Source organism: Falco peregrinus, chromosome 6 (assembly GCF_023634155.1).
Source record: "Falco peregrinus isolate bFalPer1 chromosome 6, bFalPer1.pri, whole genome shotgun sequence".
Classification (NCBI taxonomy): domain Eukaryota; kingdom Metazoa; phylum Chordata; class Aves; order Falconiformes; family Falconidae; genus Falco; species Falco peregrinus.
Window position 1 is genome coordinate 83539600 of NC_073726.1, and position 19603 is coordinate 83559202.

General features: G+C 44.9%; 1 protein-coding gene across 1 annotated transcript; it reads right to left on the reverse strand.

The window, feature by feature from the left end:
• Positions 1-544: 544 nt before the first annotated feature.
• On the reverse strand, positions 545-3369 carry KCNA1 (potassium voltage-gated channel subfamily A member 1). Its single transcript, XM_027782921.2, has one exon. The coding sequence runs from the start codon at positions 2869-2871 to the stop codon at positions 1396-1398; it is 1476 nt and encodes a 491-aa protein (XP_027638722.1). The 5' UTR covers positions 2872-3369; the 3' UTR covers positions 545-1395.
• Positions 3370-19603: the final 16234 nt, after the last annotated feature.

Consider the following 19603-nt stretch of genomic DNA (forward strand, 5'->3'; position numbering starts at 1 on the left):
AAGCACTTTTTTTAATTTTGTTTTTATTGTTGTTGTTGTTGTTATTATTATTATTATTTATTATTATTATTGAATGCATGCATTAATTAATTCAAGTTACACCTTAATCAAATAGGCCATAATGCTGAATATTTGAACATGCTTTGATCTCCAAAAGTTATTGTTCCCATTGACTAACATACGCACTTAAATACAGTACTTTAAATTACTAGTCAACGATTTAATAAATTAAGGAGTGCACTTCTGGTGAATGCAAATCAAAAAATAAAAATAAAATAAAATAAAATAAAATAAAATAAAATAAAATAAAATAAAATAAAATAAAATAAAAGAAAAGAAAAGAAAAGAAAAGAAAAGAAAAGAAAAGAAAAGAAAAGAAAAGAAAAGAAAAGAAAAGAAAAGAAAAGAAAAGAAAAGAAAAGAAAAGAAAAGAAAAGAAAAGAAAAAAAAAAAAGAAATGAAAAAAAGAAAAGAAAAGAAAAAAAAAGAAAAGAAAAGAAAAGAAAAGAAAAGAGATAAAGGACCTATTTTTAGAGGATTCAGTTCAAACGAAAGCTTATCCGCTATTGTCTGAGGTAACGTTTCAAGCATGCGATTATAAAATAAATAGCATCAAATTCAAACATGCTTATATTAAACTCCATTGTGCTATCTTGCAACAGAGGGGCTTAAAGTTTTGTATCCAGTTCTGGACAGGGAAAAGGAAAAGTGTGTTTAAATCATCTGCATGTAAGAGAACTTAGCAGCATTGCAGATGTTTTGTCTTCAGTTTTGTTTGTTGTTTTCCTTTTAGAATAGTTCTTCTATGGACAGCAAAAGAGACCAGGCTTAAGTATGTTTTTAATAAGGTGCTGTGTGGATCTGTAGATTGGAAGTATGTAACCTTTCACATAAGGGGTGGAAGGAAAATTTGCGCTCCTCCATAAAAACCGTGGCAAATGCTTGCTGCAGGTTTTTGCTAATCTTTTTATTATTATTATTATTATTATTATTTGATGCACTTTCTTGCAACTGTGCAGTTTTGCAGAATATTTTTACTGGAATCCATGCATATGCTTTATAGCTCTAAAAACTGTCTTGTTTAGTTTAGGTTAAACTTCATCAAAAAAAAAGGGAGATGGGAGAGGAAAAATTTAGGTCTAATGTCATACAGCTTAAAACTAAACTAGTTCAAATGGTTATAATTTACCAGGTGGAAAAAGCTTTTTATAAATAAACAAAATCTTATCTTTCATGGATCCTGGAAGCTTCTTAATCGCTGAGCAAGACTTCGCAATGCAACAATGCATTTACGAGGTAAATAAAGCATTCAAAGACTATCAGTAAAGCATCTACAAAGTGTGACTGTGTCACTAAAGTCTTCAAGCTGTGAGTGGGGATTTTGGTTTGTTTTGTTTACACATCAGTCAGCAGCTTGCTTTTATTAACACAGTTTTGGTTGGCTACAGTGCAGTTGCCAGTTCTGAGATTAGCCTCTCTAAAATTGTCTATGCTATTATTCATATCCTCTTCGATTTCCATGTACTCAGATTTGCTGATTGTGGAGGAGCTGCGGCGACTGAGATCACTGTCAGATGCTAAATTAGGGGAGCTAACGTGAAGTAACTGAGCCTGTTCTTCCCCTTCTGTTTCTCGGTGGTAGAAGTAGTTGAAGTTGGACACGATGACAGGTACAGGCAGGGCAATTGTCAGCACACCAGCGATGGCACACAAGGAGCCTACGATTTTGCCTCCAATTGTCACAGGGTACATGTCACCATAGCCCACAGTGGTCATGGATACCACCGCCCACCAGAAAGCATCAGGGATACTTGTGAAATGAGACTCAGGTTCTTCAGCCTCAGCAAAATATACCGCACTAGAGAACAAAATCACCCCAATGAAGAGGAAGAAGATTAGTAAACCTAGCTCTCTCATACTTGCTTTGAGGGTCTGTCCCAAAATCTGGAGGCCCTTAGAGTGCCGGGAGAGTTTGAAGATTCGAAATACTCTTACCAGTCTGATGACTCTCAGGATGGCCAAGGAGGTGGCCTGCTCTCCTTTCTGAGTCCCCTCCCGCTCGGCCATCTCGGTGCCCAGGGTGATGAAGTAAGGGATGATGGCCACAATGTCAATGAAGTTCATAATATTCTTGAAGAATTCAGTCTTGCTGGGGCAAGCAAAGAAGCGCACCACCAGCTCAAAGGAGAACCAGATGATGCACAGGGTCTCCACAACAAAGAAGGGATCTGTGAAGATGTTGGATTTGTAGACCTGGGTAGTATTGTCAGTGCGATGCACTGTATACTCCTTGTCCTCCTTCAGCTCAGGTAATGTCTCTAGGCAGAAGATCACAATGGAGATGAGGATCACCATGACAGAGACTATTGCAATGACCCTTGCAGGCCCAGAGCTCTCTGGGTATTCAAAGAGGAGCCATACTTGGCGTTGGTACTCCCCCTCTGGCAAGGGTCTCTCCTCATCTTTGATGAACCCTTCATCTTCCCGGAACTTCTCCATGGCCTCCTCACCCAGCTCATAAAATTTGATCTCCTCAGAGAACATGTCCAAGGGCACATTGACTGGCCGGCGAAGCCGCCCCCCAGACTGATAGTAGTAGAGGATGGCATCAAAGCTGGGCCGATTACGGTCAAAAAAGTACTCATTGCGCAAGGGGTCAAAGTACCGCATGCGCTTCTTGGGATTGCCCAGCAGAGTGTTGGGGAACTGGGCTAAGGTCTTCAGCTGCGTCTCAAAGCGTAGTCCCGCAATGTTTATCACTACGCGTTCACAGCACTCATGGTCATCGTGGCCAGCGGGCTGGTAGCTATCCTGGGGGTGGCCAGGTAGCGCAGAAGTCTCATCCATGTTCTCTCCAGCCATCACGGTCATGGTGGCACACGGGAAGGGGGACCCAGGGGAAGGGAAGAAATGACGGAGAGGGACTTGAGAGGGAGGAGGAGGAGGATGGAGGAGAGTAGACAGCCCCAGGGCAGTTCAGTGGCAGGGGAGGCTGGGGTGGGGGTGAATGGACGGACAGACACAAAGTCTGCAGGGAGGGATGATGAGTAGGGATGGAGAGCTTGAGGAAGGGATAGATGAGGAGCCTAGAGGATGGAAATACCCAAAAGGGGAAAGGAGAGGTGGGATGAAGGGAGAGGCATCAGGGATGAGGGGAGGGGGAACAAAGAGGGAAGAAGTACCTTTAGGGGGGGAAGAGGGCAGGTAAGGTGAGGGGTCCTGTCCCCCAAGCCGGGAGGCTGAAGGTCTGTGGAGTGCACCCCCAGGCTGGGGTCCCCTCCCCAGCTGTCTCCTTTTGCCTTTAACTCGATCCGTCCGCTTTTCTCGCCGACTCGACCATCACCGCGGCTGCTGTCATAAAGTTACCACACACACACACACACACACACACATACACACAAATAAATAAATAAATAAATAAATAAATAAATAAATAAATAAATAAATAAATAAATAGATCAATCAAGGGGGCGGCTGGGAGGCGAGTCCTTGCAATGCCAACTCAGCAAATTTCCATCTCCTGCCCCCTCCCTCCCTGCTCCCCACTGCCCCAGTCCTCTACGCTTGTGCACTGGGGAGGGAGGGATGGAGGTACTCTGCTTCTGAAGGCATAAATCTCACTTGCAGGATGGAGGCTGCCAGGGAGGAGAGAAACATAAGAAACCAGTCCCCAAGCCCAACCACACACACACGCTCAGGCGCAATGGATTGGTTTCCACACCAGCAAGAACATCCCGCTCTGCCCACTACGGCAGCACATGCGGAGCCCTACGTGTTCCCACACATCCCCAGACACGCACCGGGGCCTCCAAGGCAGGAAGGGGACGATGTGGACCCTGCGGTGCCCTGGGTGCATCGGGAGGGCTTCCCAGGCAACTTCAGCGGGGTCAGCTCCTGCAATAAGTCTCCTGACCACCACGCTCCCCACTTCACTGGCGATGGAGACTTAGCTGAGCACTGACAACTTCATCACACCAATTGAGGGGATTAGGGGAGGGGAGGCAAGGCATCTCCTCTCTTGCTTTGCAGCAGCTAAACACAACTAAAAGAGAGACGAGGACAGGGAGATCGACATCCCAGGCCCAAACTGTCCAAAATAGAGTCCAACAGCAGGGGGGGGTGGGGAAGAAGAGGCTTTTCCTTACCTGCTCCGAGTGAGGTGCGCTGGTTAGGAGTAGGAGCCAGTGCCGGAATGCGTCAAGTCGCCTTGCAGCAGCATCCAAAAAAACCAAAACAAAACAAAAACCGCAGCGGCTAACTCAACCCTCCTCCTCCTCTTGCGCCCCTCTTAATAATACAGTGATCGCTTTACAGGGCTGCCTGCGAGACACTGAAATATTCATACACTGTCTTAGGCTGCACCAAGGGCGAGTGGGTTTAATTAGTTTCTGCCGAGAACCGCAGTGGGGGGTGGGGGGTGGGGGGTGGAAAAGAGTGCAAAGTACCTTTTCCAAAGGCTTGAGTTAGTAAATAAAATCAAGGCGTCCTAGATAGCTGCTGGCTCTCCTGCTCTCTTCCTTTAAGATCGCTGGAAAAGGAGCCGGGCGCTGGGCAGCGGCGGCTGGGGAGGTGTGAGAGAGCCGCAGTCCTGCAGCCGCATCCCCGGAGTCGGTCTTGGCTCGTCCCGGCAGCAGCAGCAGCGGCAGCAGCAGCAGCAGGAGGCAGGAGCAGGACGCGTGTGGCAGGAGCGAGAGGGCTGCTCAACGCATAAGAGCGAGGAGCAAACTCGAGCCATTTCTTGACGCTGCAGTATCAGCAGAAACCTGAGAGCTGTTTGGTGCAGCTCGGGGAGCGGGAGGGCGGGGGGGACACGGGACCGGCGGGAGGAGGGGAGGCACGCTGCCCCCCGGGCCGGCCGCCCCCGCCGCCAGCCCGGCCCCCGCCGCGGCACGCTGCGCGCCGCGCCCCCGACGCAATGCAGGCGGCAGCCCCCGCCGGCCCCGCCGCCCGCTGCGGGACACCGCGGCCCGGCCCGCAGCGCGGCTTGCGGGGAGCCTGCGGGTCCCGGGAAAGGGGAGCGGGGCGCTCAGGTGGCCCGGGCAGGTGCGCGAAGCCCCCGCCCGCGCCGCGCAGAGGGGGCAGCGGGCAACGGGTGGTCGCTTACCCCCCCACCCCCCACCCCCGACCCGGCCCGGCTGGTGGGCGGCGGGGCGCTGCCCGCGGGGCCAGCGCGGCCCCTGCGGGGGAGGCGGCGGGGGCTGTGGGCTTCACGCATCCCGCACGGAGCGCGGTGCTGCGGCCGCGGCGGGCGGCGGCTGCGGTGCCCGGAGCCACCGTGAGCGCGGCCGGCCCGGCTCGGCCCGGGGTCCCGGTGCCGCCGCCCCCCGCCCCGGCCCGCCGAGCGCTCGGGGGCCGCGCAGCCGGAGCCTGCCGGGCACAGCGGCGGAGCCCGGATCCGAGCGGCGTGGCTGGAATCGGGGGGAAAGAGTTAACCGGCATGCAGCGTGTCATGGGGAAATTGCCCTTCCATGCTGCTTTATCCCACCGAACTCATTTAATTGATGAATCACCTAACTTCGAGATGGAGAAGACCTATTATGTCATCAGCTTCCCTCCCCTGCCAATGCAGGATTGTTCCCTACAGTATTCGATCGTGTACATTATATAAAAGCCTGCTGCTCACTTTGTCAAAGCGGGCGAGGTGATCAAATACAACCTGGGCCCGTGTAATTTGAAGCACTCCAGCGCTAGGTAACACCAAGCCCGTGTTTAACAGACCTGGTCTCGTTAGCTTTCTACTGCATAATACATTAACTTCACTTAAGAGCACCACCTTGGCAGTCCAAAAATACTTAACCACCTGACCTCACAGACACTTTGTCTCTTCTTCCCTTCCCCTTATTTATCCTCGAGTTTCATTGGTTTGTGCTTGGTGGTTTGTTTTTTGGTGGGTTTTTTGGGGTTTTGGTTTTGTGTTTTTTTTCCTGATGGTGATGTAGTTTGGGTTTGTTGTTGTTTGCTTTTTTTTTTTTTTTTTTTGCTAGAGTACAAACCATTCTAAAATCCTCTAGCCCTAGCTGTGCTGTAATCACAGCTACTTTGCATGCTGCATTCACCAGCCCTGGTGGAAACAAAAATGCAAAGAAAAAGAAACAAATTTCCTGCCTAGCCTGGTATAGGTATTTATTTTTTTTTTGTCCAGTGAGTGTCAAACATGCTGAAAGTTATGTGAGAAAGTTCTGGTGAAGTTTCTCCGAGCACAAGAAAAGTCTCTTTCTGCCATTCCTGTGCAAAGCAATCAAAACGCTAAACAGAAAGAGAGGGTCTGCTCCTCCTGAAAATCACAATCACTAATTTTCTGACAGTTTAGCACCTCAGCATCAGTGCCCAGCCTTGGACCCAGCAGCCCTAGACCCCACACAAAATAACCCCCCTGCTCCCAAAAGAAAGGCGGTCCCATTGCCTAAACTAACCAGGCTGTTTTTCAACCCTTCAAGAAACTCCGCTACAGCCCTTGACTCATCCTCTTATGGCAGTGAATTCCACGCCTGGATGACATGCTGCACAGAGCTGACTGCAAAGTATTCGGAGAGCTCTGCATTCAGTGCTTGGAACTGCTTTGCAGAAATAGCTCTGTGAGCTAGCACTCGCCTGCCTCTGGTGCAGTATTATATCCCCCTGCACTAGTTCAAAGACAAGTACGTACGCTCAGGAGTGTGATGAAAACACGGATCTGACAGTCGGAGGCCTGAGTTCAAGGTGCTGTTCTGCCCTTGGTTTCCTGCATGATTACAGGCAAGTCTGTACGTTCTGCTTTTATATTCTGAAAAACAGAACAAAAAGTGCTTCCTTTGCCTGTCACAACTACTTAGGCTGTTTGTTCCTGAAGGCTGTCTTAGCACAGCAGAACCCAAATCCTCATTGGAAGCTGTGGGTACGCCAGTAGCAGGAAGAAAAAAAAATAATAGCGCCCTTTGTTTTTACATGACAGAGTAGCGAAAGGACAAACTGGGATATTGCTACCTCCCTCCTCACTTTGAATAGCTTTGAACCCTGTGACTTCTCATTCCAATCTAACTAACTTTACTGACAAGCAATCGTGCTGGAAGGTAGATATCTTTCTAAGAAAAGTGGACTGTTAGCTATATAGGGTTACTGAAAATCTTTTTAAGGCACATAGCCTAATGAGCAATAAAACTAGGGCTTGCAAAGAGGTCACACACTACATGTTACAGTGCTAAAGAGCTTGAATTAAATGTTGAGGAATGGAAGGAGACTCCAACTTGCTGCCAAATTTGAAGTCAGGCTGCTGTTATTTCATACTTTCTATATTACAGAAAATGGCCACCAGCAGTTGAACTGGCAATCCTCCCCAAGAGTCAAACAGAGAAGTTCTGTTCAGGAGGAAAAGTTTTCATAGGGAAACTACAAGTTGCAAACAATCAAAATCCCAGCTTTTTTGTAGTGGTAGGTCTGATGGTACAATGCAAATGGTGGTGTCCCTCTCTGATAGCCGTTTGCTGTGAGAAACACTTCCACTTGCGCTCCCCCATGGAAAGTGCATCCAGCCTGGTTTGGTAGTGTGGGTGGGCACAAGCAGATGGGGAAGCAGCAGGCGTCCTGCGTTGCACAAGCTGAAGAGCTTCGCTGCCATCTTTGGTGGCTGCTGATGTCACTTTTCATAGGCAATCAGAGCTGATAGACTCCTTGTGTCAAAGGTAGGTCAGCACAGCAAAAGCAGAACCATTTCTGCAAGTTCGAAGTGTTGCCTTGTAGAGAAAGCTGCAGGTTCCCATGTTTTGGTCTGGCAAATGAAAGATTTTCCCTGGTGAGAAAGAACAGGGTTTAAATTTTTTTTTTTTTTTGAGAGAGAGAGTCGAGTTGTCAACGCAAACTTCTAGTGTATTGTAAGGATTAAAGAATAACTGTGTTGAATGGCTGTGAATCTGAAGCTGGGTTAAAAAATAACCATTGGTTTTGCGCAGTGAAATAGCCTTTAAACACTGTCACCAAGGAACCGGAAAACCACTGATTGAAATCAACGGACGCAGAAGTAGAGTGGATTTCCCAGTATGACATAGTTCACGTAGGTGTCATGAGTGATGCTCTCAGCATGCTAAATTTCCTCAATATGAAGAGACAGTTTGTTTAATACAAACCCTTGCAAATCCAAAGTGGCAAGGGATGTCCTCGTCATTTGAACCGTAGGAATCTTCATAGGCATTGTAGCCCCAATTCATCCAAGCCTGGAAAACAACCTAGTAACATAATAGCTCCATTTAGAGCTCCATAAACCCATCAATGAATTGTGCAGGTGTCACCGTAGACATAATTTAATGGCTTTGGAGACAGCGGATGGCGGGAGATGGTTTGGCCTAAATTTGCCTTGCAGAGCCTCTATCACTTGTAATGGTCTGTGACATGGGAAGAGTCAACAGATAGAACTAAAGGTGAGCTTGCGGTGTTGACAGTTGGATTTTATTGTTTGGGGGGAACAAAGGATCTTTTAAAAGGTTTTTATCTTTTAATACTGATTTATGACCCTTGTTACTATCCTGCAGTATCATTAGGCGTGGTTATAACTGGGATAATCAAATCTCATGCTTCAAAGTATATTGATAGCTGATGGGACATGACGATGAGTATAGTTCCCTCTTGTCATATCGTTTCATTGGTTTTCCTGCTCCTTTTTAAAGCCTTAACTATGGGCCTTCTGTGATCAAGAGGCAATGAGTAGATCCAGTCCTGTTGCTACACAGAGCTAAGATGAGAGCTTGGGAGTGCATCCATCTGAAGAAGGAAGCAAAAACTGCCCTCACTCACGTGACAGTTTTGCTGCTAGAAGCGGCCTGGAGAGCAAAGGTGCCACTGCCTTGCTGCTCTTTATCCAACGTCAATGGATTAGATATGGGCAAAGCATGGCTGTGGAAGGATGGCTGGACAGGGGAGAAGAGAAGATGTACTGTATAAGGACAGAGTTGAGCCTGCTTTTGTCCTCCTCCAAAGCAGCTTTATAATCAGACAAAACAGAAAGGCAAAGTGCTAATCCACCCCACAGTGCCCAAGCTACACTGCAGAAAACACCAAACTCTTGTGAGCACGTACCCAAAGGAGGAGCACACTTCTACATGAATTGTAATTAAAAATGCCTAGCAACAATATCTTCAAGGTTTTAATATCACTTCCTACTTCTCTGACTTTTTTTCCTCGTCCTAGATTTTATTTCTGAGAGTTTTGTCCAACTGGCTACTTGCTATTGAGAGAACCCCCTACCCAAGCAGGCTGGTCTGGCCTGTGAAAGAATGAGTACATATTTTACTGAGACCTATGCACCAAGTCTTTGGAAATATTTTCTGTTTCCTGTTTTGCACATGGGGAACAGCACTTGGAGAAGTCCTGAATAACTTAGCAACAGCTGCTTCTTTCTGTGACTACACGAGCATACTCAGGTTTTTAATACCCCTGACTTCTTTCTTAACAGTACCCACTTTTGGCCTACCATGCTTGTATTACTTAGTATGAGACCTTAGACAAGCACTGGAGCAAGAACTTTATTCACGAATGCTGCTGGCCATGGGGTGTACAGACCAGAGAGTGAACTTTCCCCATGTCTCCAGGGGCGAGCATCACATGAAGAGCTGCTGTCAGAGAAGGGGAGTACCTGAGAGGGACAGAACACCAGAACAAGTATGTTTCTGTAAAACCAAAAAGCAATTCTTGCAGCGGGTCCCTGTAATACACAACCAAGAAGTCATCTTAGGGAACACTGTAGTTTCTCCTATGTGACATCATCCTGTGCAGGACATTTCCAGCTTATAGGAAAGATGTTTCAACAAAACTGACACATATCTAAAGAAAGCCCCCTCAAATGACATTTCTACTTGAACTGCCCAGGAAAGAATCAGAAAGTGGTGGTCCTTATGGCACAAGTCTTGTTATGAAACCCTGAGTGTGAGGCTGAAGACCGAGTGGTGATGAACACAAGTATCATCCTTTAGTTGAGTTTTTTTGAGAAAGTGTGGCTTAGTAACTCAAGGCATTTCAGGGTATTCACAGTGCTTGAATAATCGACCAGTCTTACTATAGCCATGATTGCAGCTATCCCATTGAACCAGAGCCAAATTTAGTCCTAGCTGGACTGCAAGGTCACCTGCAATAGAACTCCAGGAACACTCATTAACAGCAACATTAGACTGCAGTAATGGGACTTACAATTTACAGCGATGATTTACAGTTGAGGCTATTTTGAGGCCAGTGGACATCTACAAGCTCTTAGTAGGTTGCTGTGAAATGTGGCACATTATCACTTGGTCTTATGACAAAGGACACTCAGAAAGTCCATCCATTGCTCAGCAAACCATGTGGTAAGCACAGTACGACATCAGAATATCTTCAGTCTGAGAGAGTAGAGGGACAAGTCCCCATGGGCCCCATTTAACCTTCAAAAAAAGTGTTGCCTTATAGTTTAAGGAGACCGATGCCTACCTTAAGAGCTGACTATGAACCTGACATTCAAGCTACCAAACATGAAACTCTGTTGGCATTTTCAGTATTACTGAGGGAAAACTGTAAAGGGGAGATTTCAAGAGCCCTCCAGAGAAAGGAGCAGAGAATGAATCAGTGGCAGCGGAAAAAGAAAAACAGCAAGCGTCTGCATACAATGACAATCTGTACTGATACCAAACCAGTGTATACAAGATTGGAGAGAAGTCACCAGCCTTTAGCAGTAACAGGAGTCAGGCTCAATTTGATGTATCAAATTCAAAAGTATTTAGTGTTTCTGATGAGTTAGGACAGGATCTTGAACTGGATTTGTCCTTTATCACACCTTTATCACACCTGACAGAGTGTGAATGCCAGGAACATGATCATGATTACGGTGTTCCCAGCAGAAACTGAAACGCACAGCAGAGGGACTCCCAGGCACCAAGGCGGTGGCTGATGAAACTTTCTGCTGGAAGTGCTGAAGAAAAGGGGGTGACCAGCCATGATTCCACACCGTGACTGGCCCCAAGGAGATGCTGAGAACAGCATATTAGCCCAAATGCAGGTAAGCTGAAGCTTGCAGAGAAGGGTGACCTGAACATCTGTGAACTTTTCAGCATGCTCAATTATACTTCCAAAACCTTACCACCACTAAGGAAATGCCCAGAGCAAAAGTGGTGAAGGATTTCTAGGGGTTTGTAGAGGAGATAAACTACTAGATTCTCTTTGTTTACCCTCCCACCCCTCAAGACACAAGAATCATCTAAGCAGCTAACACGCAGAGACACCATTTGGCAGCAATCAGAGCCCCATGTGATGGGGTAAAGGCAATCCAATGCAGGGAACCAGTCCCAAATTGCTATAAACCCCTGGAACAGATAGAGCCACAGAAATCTTGGAGCCACACTGCTGCAAAGTCAGCACCTTGAGCACTTACTGGTGGAGCCCTAACACGACCCGGATGGAATCAGAGAAGCCAAGAGCCACTGCCCCTGTGTAGGAGGGTGGGACAATCCCATTGTGTCACTTTGGGTCACGGCGTAAAGATGCAGTGTGAGCTCCAGCAAAAAGAAAGTATGCTGAGGAAGTGCTGAGTGCTCCTGAAAGCTGTCTGGGTGGGATGACAAAGGCATTAAAATGGTTTGTACACAGAATGTGTGGCTGTACTGGAAGGACAGACTGCAGGCATCACCCGTCTTGTTACTAGGCAAAGGACTGAGTGTTGTTTGTGTGTGCGTGCCCATGTGCAAGACAGGATTTTATTTAAAGCAGGACAAGCAGTAATCCCTGCAGATATAAGAGCTGACATCAGGAAATTAATAAGTTCATACCTAGAGACAGAGGGTGCTTTGAGCCACACTATTTCCATCGGCCAGGCACCAATGTGCATTGCAGAGCATACATGACCCAGCATGCCATGTGTGCAGGGTACACTGATCAGTTATGATCCTTCTGCCACTCCAAGACACCTTTGCAAATGGTCATTTTTAAGGACAGGGGATGGACAGTCTGCTTTCTGAGAGGTGACTCGAGGAAGCTCTGGTAAGAACTGATCAGGAGTCAAGCGGCGCCTTTTCAGTGTGACATGCCTAACACGTTCTGCTCTGACACGACTCGTAGCACACTGCAGCAGAATTTATGCAATTCAGCACTTAACAGGGCAGATTTGAGCACCAGATGTCTTGCCGTGGGTATCAAAAAAGAAAAAGAGCGAGAGCAAACAAAGTTGGCAGCATAAACAACAGAGGGACTGATAGCAAAAACAAGACAGTGAGGAAGAGATCCTTACCTGCCAAAGCTGGGCCACAGCAATGCCTTTTCCCTAAGATTAGATGGGATGCAAGGGATGCATCAGCGAAGAAGAATGTGTGGTGTGGAAGGAGGTGGGCTGCAATCCAGCAGCCAGGCTTTAAGGGCAGGTAGACTAAAAAAGCCACTCAGAAAAAAAGGAAGAAAAGTGACAGTCATTTGCAGCTGCTGTTCAGAGTGGAGCAGATATGAAGGCAGAAGGTGAGAAGCAGCACGGGTAATGGCCAAAGGAAAGCATCTGCAATCTGGCAGGGATCACAGGTAATAACTACAGTGACAGGACAGCGGTAAAGGAAAACGGAAGGTAGCTGCAGAGCCGGGAAAAATGATTTGACACAACCTGAGCAAAAACTAGGCAAGCACAGGACCTCACAGAAGACATAAGCACCAAGTTTCTTGTGCAGTGTAGCAACACAAACGGGAAATGGGGAATAACTTGAAAGATCTGGGGGAAATCAAAAGCCCTGCAGTAAGGGGCTCCATCTCTCTTGGAGGGACTCGGGATCTGCAGCCTCAGCTCTAAGTCTACAAAAAGGTTGAAAGAACCACACAAGGGCAGAAAATGCTAAGCGGATCATTCGAGTGCCGGTGTCTGCGGCACAGGATTGGAAATGCTACTGTTGTCCTTCCTGATGAAGCCTCCCAGTGCAGGCTGCTTTGCAGGGATGCTTTGGCAGCAGGGCTTGCTCTTGTGTTATTAACAGCACGCAGAAGAGGCAAAAATGCCTAGCAGCGTGTGTTTCAAACATGTACTTAACTTGCAGCCTCAGTTTAGAGTTACAGTTGTATGTCCTCTTTCAGGAATAGGATGGTTTCTTTTTGAAGTGCTTGCTGACCTGCCTGGCCAGAATGGCTGCTGTATACTGGAGAGACAGCTGAAGTGAAGCGGAAGCAATTATTTATATAAAAAGAAGGAACTTGAATAAACAAAAATACTGGCAGCTACTGTGTATTAAAGTGAAAGACCCAGATGCTTTGAAGCCTTGTCCTCAGGTGATTGTAAACGCTTCAAAATAATTCTAAGTCTTACCTAAAATGAAGGCAGCTAGGCACCCCTCAGAGACTATTAGTCCATCAATGTCCAATCTTTTTTGTGCTTTGGGCAAGCCATTGTTCTAGCCTCTCAATCTTGCTTCTTTGTGTCTTGCCCTACTTATGTCTGGGGCAGGGTCTATTTTGGACTCTAGAGCACTGTTCCTTTTCTGGAGGATGGGAGGCTCCCCTCTTCTGTGCTGTCTGTGGCAGAAGGTAACTGTCCACTTTCTGTTAGGTGTATTTCTTAAGTGCCTCATTAGATGCTAGGACTGGAGTTATGAGAACCTTTTTTTATGATTTATTTTCCATTGAAGTCTCAAAATCAAATCTCATGTTGTTTAAAATGCCACTGAGAGCTTAGTGAGCACACTGGAGTAGGGCCATTACACTTCAGACAAATCTTTCCCTACTTACGTGGCAACTTGCTGATTTATTTACAAATTGCTTGCCTTTTGCATTTCTAAAGCTTTTACCCATTGTGTCGCACATTTCAAATCCTTGTGCATTATGTCAAAAAAGAGAAAGGACATTCATCTGCATTACCTCCCATGTCCCATTGTCTCAATGCAATAGTCCATGAGTTAGTATTCAACACAGTACAGCAGTATTTTCTGACTTTAATAGTGTCTAAGGACTGATCCCAGGATAATGATCCCATTGTACTATGCAGCAGAGAAACACATTTCTAATGCAAGACATGCCAGGAAGAGCCTTTCAACAAGGTACAGATAGCAGTAAGTATGGCAAGATGTATGTTGTAGGGCAAACGTAACAGCACAGTGCAAAATGTCTTGCCAGCAGCTACTTTAAAATGCTCTGTTACTGACAGTATATTATAAAAGGCAAAGACACGCACTAGGATTTCTCAGATCTGAGTCAGAATTGAACTTCTGTTCTTACTCAATCTTACCGAATATCTTCTTTTTCCTACACTCCAAGAGATGCTTTGGAACAGGTAATCTGCTGGCCAAAGCCGGTTGCCCAACATGGGACTGCAGCAATGTAATGCTGGGTAGACATCTCAGCCACTGCAATGTATGACAAGAGCCAAAAAGCCCACTTGTGGCAGGACCCTAGGTGTCTGCCCGAAACCTGAAGGTGACCCAGTAACTGAACGAGCAGGCATGCTTTTTGAGGAGGCACAATCCTTGTTCCACACTCAACTCACTCTCTACCTTTATACAGATTCAGAGCCTGTCATCCAGTTGTAACCTTATCCTTATCGATACACCTTAAAAATATAAATCTTATGCTCACCTCTGTCCTCATAATCCAACACCTTGCCTGTGGAGCCTTCTATAACCTGAGTGACATGAAGGGCACACAACCTATCTGCAAGAACAGATAATAGCCACCACCCAGGCCTCCTGTTCCTTTGCATGTTTTATACATGGCAAATCCATCTCTTTTTCCATTGTGAATTAATATGGAATTTTTTAGCCATTTGTTTATAATTTTACAGAATTCATAAACTACCACTGATGTACCTATGGACAGATTTCAGTTTCCTTATGAAAATTTTATCTAGACCTGTATTAGGTCACTGTGTGTAGTTCTGTGAGGCCATTTTCCTATAACAGCAAAGCAGTAGAAAAGTAATTATGACATTTTGATTAATAAAAAGAAAGAGAAATATAATCATTAATATGTGATATTGGATGATATTTTTATCTGTAACATTAGGTCTACGTTTGGGTATTTCGTATCTTGGGGAAAAGTTGGAGATTGAAAATGCATTGAATATAGCAACTGAAGGTGGTGAATTATATAGAAAAAAAGAAAATGTGTAAAAATAAAGTATTTAAACATAAAACCTTCTTTAATTGGTCACTGCAATTTATTATTTTTTTCACAATTGTAAACAATTTCAGGTTATCCACAGCTGTAAATTTTGTATAGTTAACTTTATTGAAAAACAAGCACACAGACACTTGTGACTGCACATATCTCACTGGATTGCTACCAGCTGGAAAATTAGTGTGTGGAACAGAACTTTGACCTTTCTGCTGCAAAATCAGAGGAAACAATCAACTGAAGGAGATCAAGGAGAATCCTCATTAAAGAGGAAGCGGTACATGGCAATAAAGAACAGAAATCAAATGCGCCTGTGCAAAGATATGCTTACCCAGCTCGCCCATGAAGGACAAAGACTTACTTGTCCAACAGGATGAAGGATCTGTGAATTATAACTTGTAGCATTAAATTAATCAGAATATTGTTATGTGTTATTGCAGCAGTGGTTGAAGGGCCCACTTGGGTGTGGAACCCTGTTTTGCTAAAACACTGTATGAGCAGACCAGGCTGCTCTTTTACGCTAGCCAGGGGAACAACAAAGACATCCAGTGACATTAACACCAAGTAAGTACAGAACAATCAAAGGAGCTATTTCTTCACATAATATGAAAGTCCCCACTGTATTGAGGACAAGCACAAGTCATATGTTCCTCTTAAGTCCTACTTAATCCCTGCTTTGAGGATTTAAAGGACATTCAAGTGATTCATAAGCCTTGCGCATGTTCTCTGCACAAGAACAATTTTTACCCACCATAGAGACAGCTGAGCCAAGGAAAACTCTGCAGTGGGTCGCATCAGTGGAATAATACGTCCGTGTTCAAGAAGATCTGGCTGATTCTCTGTCTGACTGTTGCAGCTGTAGCTTTAACATCTCACATACTGATAATCAAAACTCATGGTTTATGGTGTGCACTGATTCCCCGGAGAGTTCTGGAAGTAATGTATGTCTCTTACCGGCAGCATTACATATCTGGCTGGGAAAATAAGTCAAAGAGGAGCTTTTACCAAAGCATCAGGCACCAGCCAGGAATAAAGGCAGGAGGTCTCTTCTGACAGTTCATTGATCTGATCCAGTATGGCAATCTTCCTGTTTTCCAAAAAAAAATGCATAGGAAAATGTCTGTTTTCTTGCAGAGAATCTGGCCAACTGGAAAATGGGCCACAATCAGCAAGACAGTGCCTAAATGTTGCTGCTTTTAAAGGTAACAACCAAACTGTGAAAGGTGGCTTCTGTAGGTGAATTTATTTTGCTTGGGTTTCTGGTTTATGCATCATTATGGTAATCTGTTATTGTTCCTCTTGCATATTTTTTTGCAGGGCCTTTGGCAGTGACTCTTGCATCTATCAGCTCAGTTTTGCAACATGCAGCGGAAAAGAGATTATTCTGATCTATAATTCTGTCAAATGACACTCCTTAAGATACTGTATAAGCTTATAAAGGTGAATTTATGGCTTTCGCTTCTCTGTGTCTGAGCCACTTTGATGCATAAGGACCTATCAGTAAAAGGAAATAAACGTGCACCCCCACCACTTGCTAGGGCCATGAGCTCTCAGAGTTTCTTTGCAGGGAGACTGATTCTTTCATTTCTCCTTTCTTTAAAGCAAAAATACCTGAAGAAGGTACATCTGACTTGAAAACTGCATCCCGATTTTGATAACGGCTTAACAGGCAGGGGAACAGAAATTCAAACGGATTAAGAGATGCAGAGAAAAACTGGTAAAGAAAAAGTACCAGAGACAAACTCCAGACAGGGCAATGTTTTCTTTCATCCACAGAATAAATCCAAAAGTGGGTGGACAAGTGCAAGCTCTTGGAGTCACTAATCTCTGTTAGAGGCACAGTCTGGTCCTTGAGAATACAAAGGAGTGGCAACATGTCTTCTGACCATATAAAGTGCTAGATGCCAAAACGTAAAGTTCCAGGTGCTTGATGCCAGTGTTAGAACCATGGTTCCCACTTCTGACCCTCAGCAGCAATGTTAGCTTGGTCCAGACACTTTTCTTTCCCTTCCCATCTTTCATCTTGCCTTTTATTTGTAGACTGCAGTCTCTCTGGAGGAAGGGTTTACTACAAATCTGTGCCATGTCTAACTCAGGTGACCTCGATCCTGTGCCTGTAGAAGAACACAAATATCTTCAGCTTGACACAGCAACATAGCTGGAAAGCTGGAGAGGGACTAATAGCACCATTTGTTCTTAATGGAGCATGACCTCTCGCTCTGTCCAACTTTGATCACTTAAGAAATCTTTTTTCTAGATCTTTTTGTACTGCTTTCCCTACTGTGGTGTTCTTTTTTATTGCTGGATAGTTCCCCAGCTGTGACAGAAACTCCCAGCACTCTGTCCCTGCTGAGAGGGAACAGTGCTTCCCTGCCAGTAGAGGTGTTCTTAATGCAATTATGAATGAGAGGTATCTCTCATATTGCATTTACTCTGGTTATTTAGCAAGAAATGGTGATCCAAAGCTCTTTGGTCCCACCGCAGCCCTCCTTTCCTTCAATACCTATCATAAGTTTTCTCCCATTATTTCATCCTCTTAACTTGCAGCCTTCCACAGCCATGCTGGAACACCTTTTGCTTTGCAGCAGATGGCAATGCAGTACTGCCCGCTGCCAAGATGAGCCAGATCATTTTTTCATTGTCTGCATCTTATTATGAAGCAGCAGAAAAAAGAGAAGAAAACAAAACAAAAAACTAAAAAAAAAAAAAACCAAACAAAACACTTGGCAGATGATCTGTGGCAGGTATCTGCTGTTGTAGGGCTCTCAGGAATCTCAGCCCACCGATTCAAATAACCAAGAAATAATCAAATGAAGAAGCCTAGAGACAGCATGCAGCTGCCCATGTTGACATGGTTGACATACTCCTAAAGAGAAACTACGGTTAGCTAAAATCCCAACCCCTGATTCTTAAACAGCTCTTATTTTCCCATGCTCTTGACAGGGGAGGGGGAGGACATGTGTCCTCAACACAGTATTTGAATGGAATATTTTGTTGAAGATGTCCAATGAGATTTGTGGTGTTGTACCTTTCATATCTGCTCTCTTTCCCCACTCTTACTGCATCTCAGCATTAGCCCACTGAATGACTGCACATGATGTTGTAGAATTAAAAATTTAGTTTTTAACAAACAAGTCTAAACAAACTTCTAGTTGTAGCAAAACCAAAAGCAAAAGCCACATTCAAATGGGGAAGCAGATGTCATAGCAAGGAGTGCACAAGATCATAGAACCATAGGTCATAGAATGGGTATGGTTGGATATATCTATATATATCGCTATAGACATAGATAGGTAGGTAGATAAATAGATAAACATAGATGTATCTATAGACAGCCTGAAACAGTAACTCTAAAGACAGCGAGAACCATTAGTTCCTCAGTTACCTGTGGAAAGCCAATAATAGAGATTTGCAAAGGGAAAAATCAGGGGTCATTTACCAAATGAGTTCCTCCGCAAGTCAAGGACACAAGTCAGCTCTACTCAATATGTGTACACTCTGCTTCAGATCCATATTGTGCCTTGTCCTTACCAGCATCCCAGAAAAGTGATGCCACTGTCCCTTAGATGTTTCACCAGTTTTACCAGTTTCTTGAGAAGCAGTTGTAGCACACTCAGCCTTTCCAGCCGCTGAGGCAGAGCTGGGCCAGCACATGCACTCCTTTCACACAGACCCTAGTGAAATTACTCAACTAGATCCTTGTTTTGGCCCTGATTTTACATCTGGTGGATAAGACAGGCAGTGGAGATATCATAGTAGCTCCAAGACAGGTCTTGTTTAGACATCTCTTGATGAAACTTCTAAAAATGGCATCTAGTGTTTTCTTGTATTGTCAGTGTCATCTGTACTAATGGTGATGCCATTTCTGACATTTTTAATAGAACATGGTATTAACCTGAGTGATCTGCCAACGCAAAACTGAGAAAGATTGATTGTGGTGGCATTGCCATTTCATATAGATACAGTGTTTTTTAAACTTTATCTCATCCTTCATATCCGTAAGTTTCTCTAGCCTGAAGATGTGATGGCACAAGTGAAACAGGGAAGTGATTACAAAGTTGGGTATGGTTATCTCTTCATGTTTATCAAACCCAAAGTAAAATAACAAGTACTTAAGGTAAGTGTCTTTCCATAACAGCTGTGAAGCTTCAAATCTGACTTTTCTCTGTACTTCATGGAGCTGAAAAATAAATCCTGAAAACAAGTTATATTTTGCTACATGCTTATTATAAACACTCAGAGTTATTTCAATTAAAAGTATCAAGCAGAATTTTATTTCTCATTTCCTCTATGTGTTTTGGTTATTTGAATTAATGAAAATCAAGAGCTTTCAACTAGCTCAGGCCCACATTGTGCTCTATTTAGTACAAACTCATTTTCTGATGACAGTAATTTCCAATTGCCTCTTTTGGAGCTAAGCAGCGTTTCCCATGGCCCACCGAATGTCTTCAAAATAACAGACCAACGCTTCATAAATACAAGCACAGCCTTCCTTACCCTGTGAAACTCTGAATCTGTCTTAGAAATGCGTACCCTAGGC

What these genes read in the sequence shown, in the direction of transcription:
- KCNA1 (XM_027782921.2), bottom strand. Translation starts at nt 2,871, where the DNA reads ATGACCGTGATGGCTGGAGAGAACATGGATGAGACTTCTGCGCTACCT.